This window comes from Drosophila rhopaloa, unplaced genomic scaffold (genome assembly GCF_018152115.1).
Source record: "Drosophila rhopaloa isolate 14029-0021.01 unplaced genomic scaffold, ASM1815211v1 contig_163, whole genome shotgun sequence".
Taxonomy (NCBI): Eukaryota; Metazoa; Arthropoda; class Insecta; order Diptera; family Drosophilidae; genus Drosophila; species Drosophila rhopaloa.
The window spans coordinates 3,279,860-3,295,692 of record NW_025335043.1 but is presented as its reverse complement, the minus strand read 5'-3'; the positions used below and the strand labels follow the sequence as shown (position 1 = coordinate 3,295,692).

Genomic DNA, 15,833 nt, shown 5'->3' with positions numbered 1-15,833 from the left:
AGTTATGAATGAATGTCACGAGCATGGCCTTGTTCAAGCTCAAGATCACTCAAAATTTACAAGGAAACCCAGCAAAGTAAAAGAGTTTGGGTTTTTGAGAGCATGCTATTCTAAGTACTTTATTTCTTTAAGCGCATGTTTCGGCGCAGGACTGGGTGATTGAATTCCAGTTAAGATCGCCGGCACAATCCCTGACGTGTCCTACATTCCCTTCGCAATGTATGTAAAGGTGGCAATCGTAGGGATGCGGGAGGTACTGGACCCCCGGATGGGACCGACAAGAGGCGTCCGCATCAATGCTCGGAATGGACTGGGTGGTTCCAATCGGCTCTGAGTTTGTGGAGAAAGGAGGAACAGATGATTCACTTGGATTTGGTGGTTCCTCAGTTGGTTCCACAGTGCTTCCTGGGTCAGTAGTCTCTTCCGATGGAACCGAGGGATCAGCAGTGGTCTTGTCTGTAGGAAGCGATGTTTCTTCTGTGGAATCTTGAGTGGGATCAATGGGTCCTTCAGTTGTTTCCCCCGTAGGTTGATCCGTGGGTACTTCGGTGGGTTTTTCAGTGGGTTCATTTGTGGGTTCCGCCGTTTCTCCAGTGGGTTCTGCCGTGGGATCCAAAGGATTTTCAGTTGGCTTCGATGGTTCTTCAGTAGGGGTGGGATCCGAGGGATTTTGAGTGGGTACTTCGGTGGGGTTTTTAGTGGGTTCATTTGTGGGATCCGCCGTTTCTCCAGTGGGTTCTGCCGTGGGATCCAAAGGATTTTCAGTTGGCCTCGATGGCTCTTCAGTGGGTGTGGGATTTGTGGGTTTTTGAGTGGGTACATCAGTGGGTTTTTTCGTGGGATCCGATGGGCCCTCAGTTGAGTCGTCATCCGTGGGATCCCAGGGATCATCAGTGGGGTCGTCAGGATCCTCTGTGGGTGTTGAAGCGGTAGTAGGCGTAACACATCTTCTGGCACTGAGGGCAGTTGCCAGGAGCATAAGCTGCAGGGACATCAATATCCAGACCACTAAAATATAAAAATTTGTATCTTTATTGTTAGAGGATATAATTCAGCTTTTCTTTCGTTACTTACATCTCATCGCAGCCACGATCAGTCGCCTAGCAACACAGACCAACGAAAACTTCTCAATCGACGGTGCATTTATACCATTTCTAGCTGCATCAGATTCAGCCTTTAATTAGCATACAACAAGGCTCAAAAGTGTTCTCATTATCACTAACATGGTCAAATAAGATAAGACTGCATTAAATTACTTGATAATGAACTCAAACATTTGTGAATTAAACTAGGAATGTAAACAAACAAAAAAATAATAGCTTGTGAAATCATTATGTTTAAAAAAACCAATTAATTTCAGTTTGCTAAAATATAAAAGTTTGATCTGCTGCTGCTTTTAAATATATTTGTATAATTTAAAATATTGCGTTACTTTATTTTCCTTATTTAATATTTGGATGCACCAACTTTCAAATTTATTATATTTAAATGAAACATTTATATCTACCCTCGTACATCAGGGTTCCAAGAACATTTTCCGTTACGTCTTGATTAGATTAGAAATAATATCCATAGTAATATCAGTTACAGAGACGAATAACAGAATCAACGCCACAATTCAAACCACACTCTTCTGTTAAAATTGTTATCAGTTTTGATGCGCTGTTAGGTACGGTAATGAAGGTACTGATTATATGATAAACAAGAAAGGAAAGCTAACTTCGGGCGGAGCCGAAGTTGATATACCCTTGCAGAATACTCTGTAAATTATATTCTCCAAAATTATTCATATGATGCATTCTTAATACTCATAAAAAATCCGAACTTCCTAACTTTAACAACAACAAAGTTATGGCATTTCCAATCGTTCAGTTATATGGCAGCTATAGGATATAGTCGGCCGATCCTTATGAAATTTGATAGGTCGGATTGATTGGCCAAAAATAAAATCCATAGAAAATCCCAACTTCCTAACTTTACAAACACCAAAGTTATGGCATTTCCGATCAATCAGTTATATGGCAGCTATAGGATATAGTCGGCCGATCCTTATGAAATTTGGTAGGTCGGATTGATTGGCCAAAAATAAAATCCATAAAAATCCCAACTTCCTAACTTAACAAACACCAAAGTTATGGCATTTCCGATCATTCAGTTATATGGCAGCTATAGGATATAGTCGGCCGATCCTTATGAAATTTGGTGGGTCGGATTGATTGGCCAAATATAAAACCCATAGAAAATCCCAACTTTCTAACTTTACAAACACCAAAGTTATGGCATTTCCGATCAATCAGTTATATGGCAGCTATAGGATATAGTCGGCCGATCCTTATGAAATTTGGTAGGTTGGATTGATTGGCCAAATATAAAACCCATAGAAAATCCCAACTTCCTAACTTTACAAACACGAAAGTTATGGCATTTCCGATCAATCAGTTATATGGCAGCTATAGGATATAGTCGGCCGATCCGGCCGTTCCGACTTATATACTGCGCAAAGGAAAGAAGGGTGTGTCAAAGTTTCAATCCGATAGCTTTAAAACTGAGAGACTAGTTTGCGTAGAAACAGACAGACGGACAGACGGACAGACGGACAGACGGACATGGCTATATCAACTCAGGAGGTGATCCTGATCAAGAATATATATACTTTATAGGGTCGGAGATGTCTCCTTCACTGCGTTGCACACTTTTGACCAAAATTATAATACCCTCTGCAAGGGTATAAAAACAATCAGTATTGTAAACGGGCAGTTTACGTGTAATAAATTACTACCAAAAGATAAAAACTATTATTTAAAAAAACCTTTTTGTTGAAAAAGGAACATGCTACTTTTTATACCCTTGCAGAGGGTATTATAATTTTGGTCAAAAGTGTGCAACGCAGTGAAGGAGACATGTCCGACCCTATAAAGTATATATATTCTTGATCAGGATCACCTCCTGAGTTGATATAGCCATGTCCGTCTGTCCGTCTGTCCGTCTGTCTGTCCGTCTGTCTGTCCGTCTGTCTGTTTCTACGCGAACTAGTCTCTCAGTTTTAAAGATATCGAATTGAAACTTTGCACACACCCTTCTTTCCTTTGCACGCAGTATATAAGTCGGAACGGCCGGGATCGGCCGACTATATCCTATAGCTGCCATATAACTGATTGATCGGAAATGCCATAACTCTGCTGTTTGTTAAGTTAGGAAGTTGGGACTTTCTACGGGTTTTCTATTTGGCCAATCAATCCGACGTACCAAATTTCATAAGAATCGGCCGACTATATCCTATAGCTGCCATATAACTGATTGATCGGAAATGCCATAACTCTGCTGTTTGTTAAGTTAGGAAGTTGGGATTTTCTATGGGTTTTATTTTTGCCCAATCAATACCACATATCAAATTTCATATGGATCGGCCGACTATATTCTATAGCTGCCATATAACTGAACGATTGGAAGTGCCATAACTTTGGTATTTTTAAAGTTAGGAAGTTGGGATTTTTTATGAGTATTTAGAATGCATCATATGAATAATTTTGGAGAATATAATTTGCAGAATATTCTGCAAGGGTATTTCAACTTCGGATCCGCCCGAAGTTAGCTTTAATTTCTTGTTATTTGCTTATTTTAATATTTATAAAATATCAACAACAAACTTAAAAGAATATTCCAACATATTTCTAAACATTGATTTGATATGATATTTATTTCTATTGGAGGTAGTATATAAATCGGTACGGGAAGGATCAGGCGACTATATATAAGATTTGTATAAATAAAAGAAATTATAACTTTGTATTTTGTAATAGTTCCAGAATTCCGATTAAAAGGAAATAATATTTAAGCTTTGTTCTTTCTTAACATATACCCATAAACTACAAGTTACAAAAATGGTTTGGTCGGTAAAAATTCATATCTCAAATTTTGTATATTGGTGGAACGATCGTCTCCGCTATTTAACTTATTCTGACTTGATTTAAAATAAAACATTTTATTAATATTTAATGAATTAATAAGTAAAAGTATCTTTAATTTATTGCTTACTTTATTAATTAATTATTAATAAATTACAATTTGAAGTCCTGTCACAAGATTTAACAAATCTTTAAGTCTGGAAAAAACTTTAAGAAAGCGATTCAGGTGATTTCCCGTTTAATAAGTTTGCCCAATGACGCATAAAGTTATTCCATACTTATCTTTTTAACCTTCAAATGGCCTCGATGTTTTGCTAATGTTGCTATAATATAAGGTATCTTAACTTAGCTACTTAGAATTATGATTTAGCCAATATTTGTATGTCAACTTCTAAATATGAAATACATTCAAATGAAACTTGCATAAGCCATAATATTTTTTATTTTGCAACACGCAGTTTATATGTTTCCGGATTCACTTGAAGTAACCAAGACTATTAAATTTCCAAGAACACTTGATGCTTAACGTGAGTAAAACTGATAAAGCGTACTAATTAAAGTATCAGAAAACAAATACTCAGTAAGAACACAATTAAATTGAATGCTAAACTTTAGTTTAATATAAAATAAAAAATAATATACAAATAAAATTATTTAAGAATATATGTAAGAGAAAAAATTTATTTATACAATACATTTAGTATTGTTTTAATTGGTTATTTTATTTGTTAAGATAATTGTTTCATTATCTCTAGTATTGGTTTCAAAGGGTATATAGCAAAAGGTATAGCCACACTTGCTTCTAAAGCAGCAAATCAATAAATTGATAAAAAGAGAAAAAGTTGATTTGCTATAGCCATCAATACACGTGTAAATGATATAGATTAGACAGATATAAAAGAAGAGTAGTTAAGTTTGAACTGAAAGCAATTGCTATATAAGCACGGAAAAGGTTGTACTTTGGCAGAACTACCACATTTAATAACATGGAAGGTAATTTAAAAATGGTGACCTTTTGTAATTTAAAATAATAAAATTAATTTTTTAAGGGGTTCATATTATTCGATTTTTTGGATTGTTTGCACTTCTTGTAAGTGCGATGGCGTCGTTAGAGGAAGATACTTCCATTGAGGTTTCATCATATGAAACTTCCACCGAAAATACGGAGATTCCTACGACAACGTTGCCAACACCAGTCCTGTGTGATGATGGAGATTTATTTCTTCCAGGACCTGACTGCAGGCAGTACTATCAATGCGTGTACGGTGAGGGAATTTTGAAAATATGCCCCGACGGGCTATATTGGGATCCTGAACTACAGTGGCTCACAGCTTATTTGACCCACACCTAATTTTCAACATTAAACAGGTATAACTCCTGAACCATAAGAGATTCGCATAAAAATAAAACGCAGAAAGGTTAACTGTTGTTTTAACTTCAAAAATATGTTTTCATTTATTTATTCTAGCAAGGAACTTCTTAATTAAACAATAAAAACTAAAAATACTGCCTTTTTCAATGTCACAGCTTATTTGACCCAGTTCATCAAATTAATTATAAAAAATTGCATAAAAATATTTTTTTAACTTTTAGTATTTGGTATGTCCGCCCTTTTGGTCCACAACCGACTTCAGTCGATTGGGAATAGATTCGACCAATTTTTTGAGGTTCCTGGGGTGATTTTAGCCTATTCTTCGAGCAAAGCCGTTTTCAAGTCATTTTTATTGGAAATATTGCGCTCCCGAATTTTTGAGTCCCGCAAAGCCCACAAATTCTCAATAACATTAAAATCGGGTGACTGAGCTGGAGATTTCATTATATTGGGACAATTATATCCCAGCCAATATTGAATAATACCCTACTTATGCTTTGGGTCATTGTCTTGGTAGAACCGAAAACCCTGTTTTATTCCCAATTTCTCAGCACTTTAAAGTAAATTATCCTTAAGGATATTAAGATAAACATTTTTATTCATTATGCTTTCAATAAATTTTAGGTTTCCGACTCCTGCTGCGGACTTACAGGCCCAAACCATAACGTGTCCGCCGTCATGCTTAACGGTGGGTTTTAGATGTTTGTCCTGCAGCTCTGTATTGGCTTTACGCCATACATTTAGACCCAAAAATATTACGTCATTTTCGCTGATGAGTCAAAATTTAATATATTTGGTCCGAGGACGTTCTTAGCTATGTCGTAAAGCCAATACAGAGCTGCAGGACAAACATCTAAAACCCACCGTTAAGCATGACGGCGGACACGTTATGGTTTGGGCCTGTAAGTCCGCAGCAGGAGTCGGAAACCTAAAATTTATTGAAAGCATAATGAATAAAAATGTTTATCTTAATATCCTTAAGGATAATTTACTTTAAAGTGCTGAGAAATTGGGAATAAAACAGGGTTTTCGGTTCTACCAAGACAATGACCCAAAGCATAAGTAGGGTATTATTCAATATTGGCTGGGATATAATTGTCCCAATATAATGAAATCTCCAGCTCAGTCACCCGATTTTAATGTTATTGAGAATTTGTGGGCTTTGCGGGACTCAAAAATTCGGGAGCGCAATATTTCCAATAAAAATGACTTGAAAACGGCTTTGCTCGAAGAATGGGCTAAAATCATTCCAGGAACCTCAAAAAAATTGGTCGAATCTATTCCCAATCGACTGAAGACGGTTGTGGACCAAAAGGGCGGACATACCAAATACTAAAAGTTAAAAAAATATTTTTATGCAATTTTTTATAATTAATTTGATGAACTGGGTCAAATAAGCTGTGACATTGAAAAGGCAGTATTTTTAGTTTTTATTGTTTAATTAAGAAGTTCCTTGCTAGAATAAATAAATGAAAACATATTTTTGAAGTTAAAACAACAGTTAACCTTTCTGCGTTTTATTTTTATGCGTATCTCTTATGGTTCAGGAGTTATACCTGTTTAATGTTGAAAATTAGGTGTGGGTCAAATAAGCTGTGAGCCACTGTAAATGTGTGCGCCTGGGACTCGCAGTACTGCAGCGACGAAGGAAACGAGACCACAGAGTCTCCATCATTGAACTGTGCATCGGGATTGCCATTTTTACCCTATCCGCCCGATTGCACCAAATTCATCCAGTGTGTTTATAATATTGGGTTCAAACTGAGCTGTCCAAACGGACTGTACTGGAACCAACCTCTTCAGGCGTGTGACTATACTTGCGACAATGGAATCGAACTCTCTGATGACTACTAGGTGCAATAACCGCCATTAAATGAGGTAGTATTTCGTTACACACGAAAAATGTATACACATAATAAACAAAATAAAGGGAAATCATTGAACGTAATTGGTTTTCAGTAGACGGCAGCTCACTTGAGTTCCTCTTAAAGATAACGGGCCTCGCAAAAAAATATCAGATAAGACGTCGAATGAGTTCCCAATGGGGTTATAAATATGAATGCACAAAGCCCAGGTATCATTTGGCCAAATGTCTTTATAAAACTCGAACGTTAATCGGTAACGATGAATTATTATAAGTTATCCTGCAGGGGATATATACTATGCGTTGTGTTAACTGTGATACTTACCAAAAAAGTGCAAGCAAAAACCGATTACATCGATACTCATCAAGAGCGAAAAAATCAAATTCATAATGGCATACCAATTAGATATTCGATTAAAAGAGATTCGGCACAAGAGAAAATAAATATTCACATAGCAGATAACACCGATGACTGGGCACAAGAAAAAACAACAATACCTAACATATCTCTTCCGGTCGAAACTACCACAGCTAAACCTGAAGAAAGCACTAGGGTTACAGAAGATACCACACTTTTTCCTGACGAAACGACTACAGCTGCCCAGGACTCAACAAATAGTCCTGAAGATAGCACTACGATAGGGGATGCCACAACTCTTCCGGACCAAACTACCACATCTGGACCTGAAGAAAGCACCACGAATGAGGATACAACACCTATTCCTGACGAAACTACTACAGCTGCCCAGGACTCAACAAATGTTCCTGAAGAAAGCACCACGATAGAGGATGCCACAACTCTTCCGGACGAAACCACCACAGCTGGACCTGAAGAAAGCACCACGGTTGAGGATACAACACCAATTCCTGACGAAACTACTACAGCTGCCCAGGACTCAACAAGTAGTCCTGAAGATAGCACTACGATAGAGGATGCCACAACTCTTCCGGACCAAACTACCACAGCTGGACCTGAAGAAAGCACCACGGTTGAGGATACAACACCAATTCCTGACGAAACTACTACAGCTGCCCAGGACTCAACAAGTAGTCCTGAAGATAGCACCACGATTGAGGATGCCACAACTCTTCCGGACGAAACCACCACAGCTGGACCTGAAGAAAGCACCACGGTTGAGGATACAACACCAATTCCTGACGAAACTACTACAGCTGCCCAGGACTCAACAAGTAGTCCTGAAGATAGCACTACGATAGAGGATGCCACAACTCTTCCGGACCAAACTACCACAGCTGGACCTGAAGAAAGCACCACGGTTGAGGATACAACACCTATTCCTGATAAAACTACTACAGCTGCCCAGGACTCAACAAGAAGTCCTGAAGATAGCACCACGATTGAGGATGCCACAACTCTTCCGGACCAAACCACCACAGCTGGACCTGAAGAAAGCACCACGGTTGAGGATACAACACCTATTCCTGATGAAACTACTACAGCTGCCCAGGACTCAACAAGAAGTCCTGAAGATAGCACCACGATTGAGGATGCCACAACTCTTCCGGACGAAACCACCACAGCTGGACCTGAAGAAAGCACCACGGTTGAGGATACAACACCTATTCCTGATGAAACTACTACAGCTGCCCAGGACTCAACAAGAAGTCCTGAAGATAGCACCACGATTGAGGATGCCACAACTCTTCCGGACGAAACCACCACAGCTGGACCTGAAGAAAGCACCACGAATGAGGATACAACACCTATTCCTGACGAAACTACTACAGCTGCCCAGGACTCAACAAATAGTCCTGAAGATAGCACCACGATTGAGGATGCCACAACTCTTCCGGACGAAACCACCACAGCTGGACCTGAAGAAAGCACCACGGTTGAGAATACAACACCTATTCCTGACGAAACTACTACAGCTGCCCAGGACTCAACAAATAGTCCTGAAGATAGCCCTACGATAGAGGATGCCACAACTCTTCCGGAAGAAACCACCACAGCTGGACCTGAAGAAAGCACCACGGTTGTGGATACAACACCTATTCCTGATGAAACTACTACAGCTGCCCAGGACTCAACAAGAAGTCCTGAAGATAGCACCACGATTGAGGATGCCACAACTCTTCCGGACGAAACCACCACAGCTGGACCTGAAGAAAGCACCACGAATGAGGATATTCCTGACGAAACTACTACAGCTGCCCAGGACTCAACAAATAGTCCTGAAGATAGCACCACGATAGAGGATGCCACAACTCTACCGGACGAAACCACCACAGCCGGACCTGAAGAAAGCACCACGGCTGAGGATACAACACCTTTTCCTGACGAAACTACTACAGCTGCCCAGGACTCAACAAATAGTCCTGAAGATAGTACCACGATAGAGGATGCCACAACTCTTCCGGACGAAACCACCACAGCTGGACCTGAAGAAAGCACCACGGCTGAGGATACAACACCTATTCCTGACGAAACTACTACAGCTGCCCAGGACTCAACAAATAGTCCTGAAGATAGCACCACGATAGAGGATGCCACAACTCTACCGGACGAAACCACCACAGCCGGACCTGAAGAAAGCACCACGGCTGAGGATACAACACGTTTTCCTGACGAAACTACTACAGCTCCCCAGGACTCAACAAATAGTCCTGAAGATAATACCACGATAGACGAAACCACCACAGCTGGACCTGAAGAAAGCACCACGGTGGAGGATACAACACCTATTCCTGACGAAACTACTACAGCTGCCCAGGACTCAACAAATAGTCCTGAAGATAGTACCACGATAGAGGATGCCACAACTCTTCCGGACGAAACCACCACAGCTGGACCTGAAGAGAGCACCACGGTTGAGGATACAACACCTATTCCTGACGAAACTACTACAGCTGCCCAGGACTCAACAAAAAGTCCTGAAGATAGTACCACGATAGAGGATGCCACAACTCTTCCGGACGAAACCACCACAGCTGGACCTGAAGAAAGCACCACGGTTGAGGATACAACACCTATTCCTGACGAAACTACTACAGCTGCCCAGGACTCAACAAATAGTCCTGATGATAGCACCACGATAGACGAAACCACCACAGCTGGACCTGAAGAAAGCACCACGGCTGAGGATACAACACCTATTCCTGACGAAACTACTACAGCTGCCCAGGACTCAACAAATAGTCCTGAAGATAGCACCACGATAGAGGATGCCACAACTCTACCGGACGAAACCACCACAGCCGGACCTGAAGAAAGCACCACGGCTGAGGATACAACACCTATTCCTGACGAAACTACTACAGCTGCCCAGGACTCAACAAATAGTCCTGAAGATAGTACCACGATAGAGGATGCCACAACTCTTCCGGACGAAACCACCACAGCCGGACCTGAAGAAAGCACCACGGCTGAGGATACAACACCTTTTCCTGACGAAACTACTACAGCTCCCCAGGACTCAACAAAAAATCCTGAAGATAGTACCACGATAGAGGATGCCACAACTCTTCCGGACGAAACCACCACAGCCGGACCTGAAGAAAGCACCACGGCTGAGGATACAACACCTTTTCCTGACGAAACTACTACAGCTCCCCAGGACTCAACAAAAAGTCCTAAAGATAGTACCACGATAGAGGATGCCACAACTCTTCCGGACGAAACCACCACAGCTGGACCTGAAGAAAGCACCACGGTTGAGGATACAACACCTATTCCTGACGAAACTACTACAGCTGCCCAGGACTCAACAAATAGTCCTGATGATAGCACCACGATAGACGAAACCACCACAGCTGGACCTGAAGAAAGCACCACGGCTGAGGATACAACACCTATTCCTGACGAAACTACTACAGCTGCCCAGGACTCAACAAATAGTCCTGAAGATAGCACCACGATAGAGGATGCCACAACTCTACCGGACGAAACCACCACAGCCGGACCTGAAGAAAGCACCACGGTTGAGGATACAACACCTTTTCCTGACGAAACTACTACAGCTCCCCAGGACTCAACAAATAGTCCTGAAGATAGTACCACGATAGACGAAACCACCACAGCTGAACCTGAAGAAAGCACCACGGTTGAGGATACAACACCTATTCCTGACGAAACTACTACAGCTGCCCAGGACTCAACAAATAGTCCTGAAGATAGTACCACGATAGAGGATGCCACAACTCTTCCGGACGAAACCACCACAGCTGGACCTGAAGAAAGCACCACGGTTGAGGATACAACACCTATTCCTGACGAAACTACTACAGCTGCCCAGGACTCAACAAATAGTCCTGAAGATAGTACCACGATAGAGGATGCCACAACTCTTCCGGACGAAACCACCACAGCTGGACCTGAAGAAAGCACCACGGTTGAGGATACAACACCTATTCCTGACGAAACTACTACAGCTGCCCAGGACTCAACAAATAGTCCTGATGATAGCACCACGATAGACGAAACCACCACAGCTGGACCTGAAGAAAGCACCACGGCTGAGGATACAACACCTATTCCTGACGAAACTACTACAGCTGCCCAAGACTCAACAAATAGTCCTGAAGATAGCACCACGATAGAGGATGCCACAACTCTACCGGACGAAACCACCACAGCCGGACCTGAAGAAAGCACCACGGCTGAGGATACAACACCTTTTCCTGACGAAACTACTACAGCTCCCCAGGACTCAACAAATAGTCCTGAAGATAGTACCACGATAGACGAAACCACCACAGCTGGACCTGAAGAAAGCACCACGGCTGAGGATACAACACCTATTCCTGACGAAACTACTACAGCTGCCCAGGACTCAACAAATAGTCCTGAAGATAACACCACGATAGAGGATGCCACAACTCTTCCGGACGAAACCACCACAGCTGGACCTGAAGAAAGCACCACGGCTGAGGATACAACACCTATTCCTGACGAAACTACTACAGCTGCCCAGGACTCAACAAATAGTCCTGAAGATAGTACCACGATAGAGGATGCCACAACTCTTCCGGACGAAACCACCACAGCCGGACTTGAAGAAAGCACCACGGCTGAGGATACAACACCTTTTCCTGACGAAACTACTACAGCTCCCCAGGACTCAACAAAAAGTCCTGAAGATAGTACCACGATAGAGGATGCCACAACTCTTCCGGACGAAACCACCACAGCCGGACCTGAAGAAAGCACCACGGCTGAGGATACAACACCTTTTCCTGACGAAACTACTACAGCTCCCCAGGACTCAACAAAAAGTCCTGAAGATAGTACCACGATAGAGGATGCCACAACTCTTCCGGACGAAACCACCACAGCTGGACCTGAAGAAAGCACCACGGTTGAGGATACAACACCTATTCCTGACGAAACTACTACAGCTGCCCAGGACTCAACAAATAGTCCTGATGATAGCACCACGATAGACGAAACCACCACAGCTGGACCTGAAGAAAGCACCACGGCTGAGGATACAACACCTATTCCTGACAAAACTACTACAGCTGCCCAGGACTCAACAAATAGTCCTGAAGATAGCACCACGATAGAGGATGCCACAACTCTACCGGACGAAACCACCACAGCCGGACCTGAAGAAAGCACCACGGTTGAGGATACAACACCTTTTCCTGACGAAACTACTACAGCTCCCCAGGACTCAACAAATAGTCCTGAAGATAGTACCACGATAGACGAAACCACCACAGCTGGACCTGAAGAAAGCACCACGGCTGAGGATACAACACATATTCCTGACGAAACTACTACAGCTGCCCAGGACTCAACAAATAGTCCTGAAGATAGTACCACGATAGAGGATGCCACAACTCTTCCGGATGAAACCACCACAGCTGAACCTGAAGAAAGCACCACGGTTGAGGATACAACACCTATTCCTGACGAAACTACTACAGCTGCCCAGGACTCAACAAATAGTCCTGAAGATAGTACCACGATAGAGGATGCCACAACTCTTCCGGACGAAACCACCACAGCTGGACCTGAAGAAAGCACCACGGTTGAGGATACAACACCTATTCCTGACGAAACTACTACAGCTGCCCAGGACTCAACAAATAGTCCTGATGATAGCACCACGATAGACGAAACCACCACAGCTGTACCTGAAGAAAGCACCACGGCTGAGGATACAACACCTATTCCTGACGAAACTACTACAGCTGCCCAGGACTCAACAAATAGTCCTGAAGATAGCACCACGATAGAGGATGCCACAACTCTACCGGACGAAACCACCACAGCCGGACCTGAAGAAAGCACCACGGCTGAGGATACAACACCTTTTCCTGACGAAACTACTACAGCTCCCCAGGACTCAACAAATAGTCCTGAAGATAGTACCACGATAGACGAAACCACCACAGCTGGACCTGAAGAAAGCACCACGGCTGAGGATACAACACCTATTCCTGACGAAACTACTACAGCTGCCCAGGACTCAACAAATAGTCCTGAAGATAACACCACGATAGAGGATGCCACAACTCTTCCGGACCAAACCACCACAGCTGGACCTGAAGAAAGCACCACGGTTGAGGATACAACACCTACTCCTGACGAAACTACTACAGCTCCCCAGGACTCAACAAATAGTCCTGAAGATAGTACCACGATAGAGGATGCCACAACTCTTCCGGACGAAACCACCACAGCCGGACCTGAAGAAAGCACCACGGTTGAGGATACAACACCTATTCCTGACGAAACTACTACAGCTCCCCAAGACTCAACAAATGTTCCTGAAGATAGTACCACGATAGAGGATGCCACAACTCTTCCGGACGAAACCACCACAGCCGGACCTGAAGAAAGCACCACGGTTGAGGATACAACACCTATTCCTGACGAAACTACTACAGCTCCCCAGGACTCAACAAATATTCCTGAAGATAGTACCACGATAGAGGATGCCACAACTCTTCCGGAAGAAACCACCACAGCCGGACCTGAAGAAAGCACCACGGTTGAGGATACAACACCTATTCCTGACTCAACAAATAGTCCTGGAGATGGCACCACGATAGCGGATGCCACAACTCTTCCGGACGAAACTACAACAGCTGGAGCTGCAGAAAACACCACGGTGGAAGATACAACACCTATTCCAGAGGAAACTACTTCAGCTGCCCAAGACTCAACAGCTGTGCCCAAAGACAGCACCACGATAGAGGATCCCACAACTCTTCCGGATGAAAAAACTACAGTTGAACCTAAGGAGAGCACTACCATAGAGGATTCGACAACTATTTCCGATAATAGTACCGGACAGGATTCTACGAAAGGAACAGAAGGAAATACTTCTTACTCTACCGATAAACCTGGAGTAAGCAGTACGGTGGCGGATACCACAAAGAGTCCAGAAGAAAGTTCCACTGCTGATGCTGATACTACGAGTATTTCTATTCCGTCAACGGAAAAAACGACTCCGACTTATTCAAGTTCCACAACTGCAACATCCTCAACAACTTCTTCCCCTGAAACCCCGCCGTCAACTTCACCACCGCTTTCTTGCAGTAGCGGATATCCTTATTTACCCCATCCAACAAATTGCCATAAGTTTATCCAGTGTAGTAATGAAAACGAATTTATTATGGATTGTCCAGCTAATCTCTATTGGGACTATCGGAAATTAGTCTGCTGTGCAGAACCAAGTGTATGCTACAACGATGATGAAAATTCCAGTCCACAGGAAAAGGTTTGCGGCCCTGGAGTAGATTTTCTAGTTCACCCGACCGACTGTACCAAATATTTGCAATGTAGTAACGGCGAGCCATTAGAGCGCAAATGTCCCGATCCTCTGTACTGGAACCCAGAGCGTTCTGTCTGTGATTGGTCAAATAAGTACTGCAAAGATCTGAGAGCAAATGAATTGAATTCTTGCGCAGTGGGCATGAATTTTAATGTTTTTCAAGGCGATTGTTCAAAATACATAAAGTGTTTTGGCGTAAGGGGTATCGCAATGAGTTGTAATTCAGGACTTTATTGGAACCCTATCAGTGAAGTATGCGAAAAGTCGAAGCGATTCTGTACATAAGTGTAAGTTTAATAATTCTTTAATACCTTAAATAACAATAACATTTTTATTTTTACAGAATCATTGTAGGTTAATGCCATTCATTGACCTTCCAAATCAAATTATACTCACGGAAACCAATAACATGAGGGGCTAATAATATAATGTGATTATTTAATTAGGTTTTTGTTTTTTCGGTATTTTAATCCGCTTATTAATAAAAGAATTGAACATTACATATATAATAATAAATGTATACATTTTCTTATACTTTAGATTTAAAAAACAAATGGGCTCACTGCTGAATTTTAAATATTACATACCACAAAAAATAAAAAAGACAATCATTTGCATTTCATTTTTGCTTTTGAGATGTTCTCAATAGATTTCCATTTTGGATGAATGCAAACTTGTTTCAAAAAACTGACGCACTTTGGTTCTTTGTATACCCTTTTAATGGAGAGATGAGGAGTGTATTTAAATATAAAAATATTGTCAGAAGAACTTGTCAAGACCCAGCATTTTATACTCGATTTACGTTTACAGAGAAAATAAGAAGGTATTATTTATATACAAATTCGGTACCTGGTAAGCCTTATCAAAGGGTATAATATAGTCAGAATACTGGTTTTCTAAAATTCAACGCATTATTTGTTGATCTTATCAATCTAGGCTTCAAT

At 41.9% G+C, this 15,833-nt stretch overlaps 3 protein-coding genes across 3 annotated transcripts; 2 read left to right on the top strand and 1 right to left on the bottom strand.

Annotated features, from left to right (window-relative positions):
* Positions 1–91: 91 nt before the first annotated feature.
* On the bottom strand, positions 92–1,142 carry LOC108037591 (cell surface glycoprotein 1). Its single transcript, XM_017114195.1, has 2 exons — positions 1,075–1,142; positions 92–1,008 (listed from the first exon to the last, which is right to left on the bottom strand). The coding sequence occupies exons 1-2, from the start codon at positions 1,079–1,081 to the stop codon at positions 128–130; spliced, it is 888 nt and encodes a 295-aa protein (XP_016969684.1). The 5' UTR covers positions 1,082–1,142; the 3' UTR covers positions 92–127.
* Positions 1,143–4,837: 3,695 nt separating this feature from the next.
* LOC108052388 (probable chitinase 10) lies at positions 4,838–7,245 on the top strand. Its single transcript, XM_044458108.1, has 3 exons — positions 4,838–4,898; positions 4,955–5,221; positions 6,884–7,245. The coding sequence occupies exons 1-3, from the start codon at positions 4,892–4,894 to the stop codon at positions 7,129–7,131; spliced, it is 522 nt and encodes a 173-aa protein (XP_044314043.1). The 5' UTR covers positions 4,838–4,891; the 3' UTR covers positions 7,132–7,245.
* An 87-nt stretch (positions 7,246–7,332) lies between these two features.
* LOC108052373 (mucin-2) lies at positions 7,333–15,396 on the top strand. Its single transcript, XM_044458109.1, is given in 3 exon segments — positions 7,333–11,554; positions 11,801–15,176; positions 15,233–15,396. Coding segments are annotated over 2 exon segments (7,596 nt in total). The 3' UTR covers positions 15,175–15,176; positions 15,233–15,396.
* The last annotated feature ends 437 nt before the right edge of the window (positions 15,397–15,833 follow it).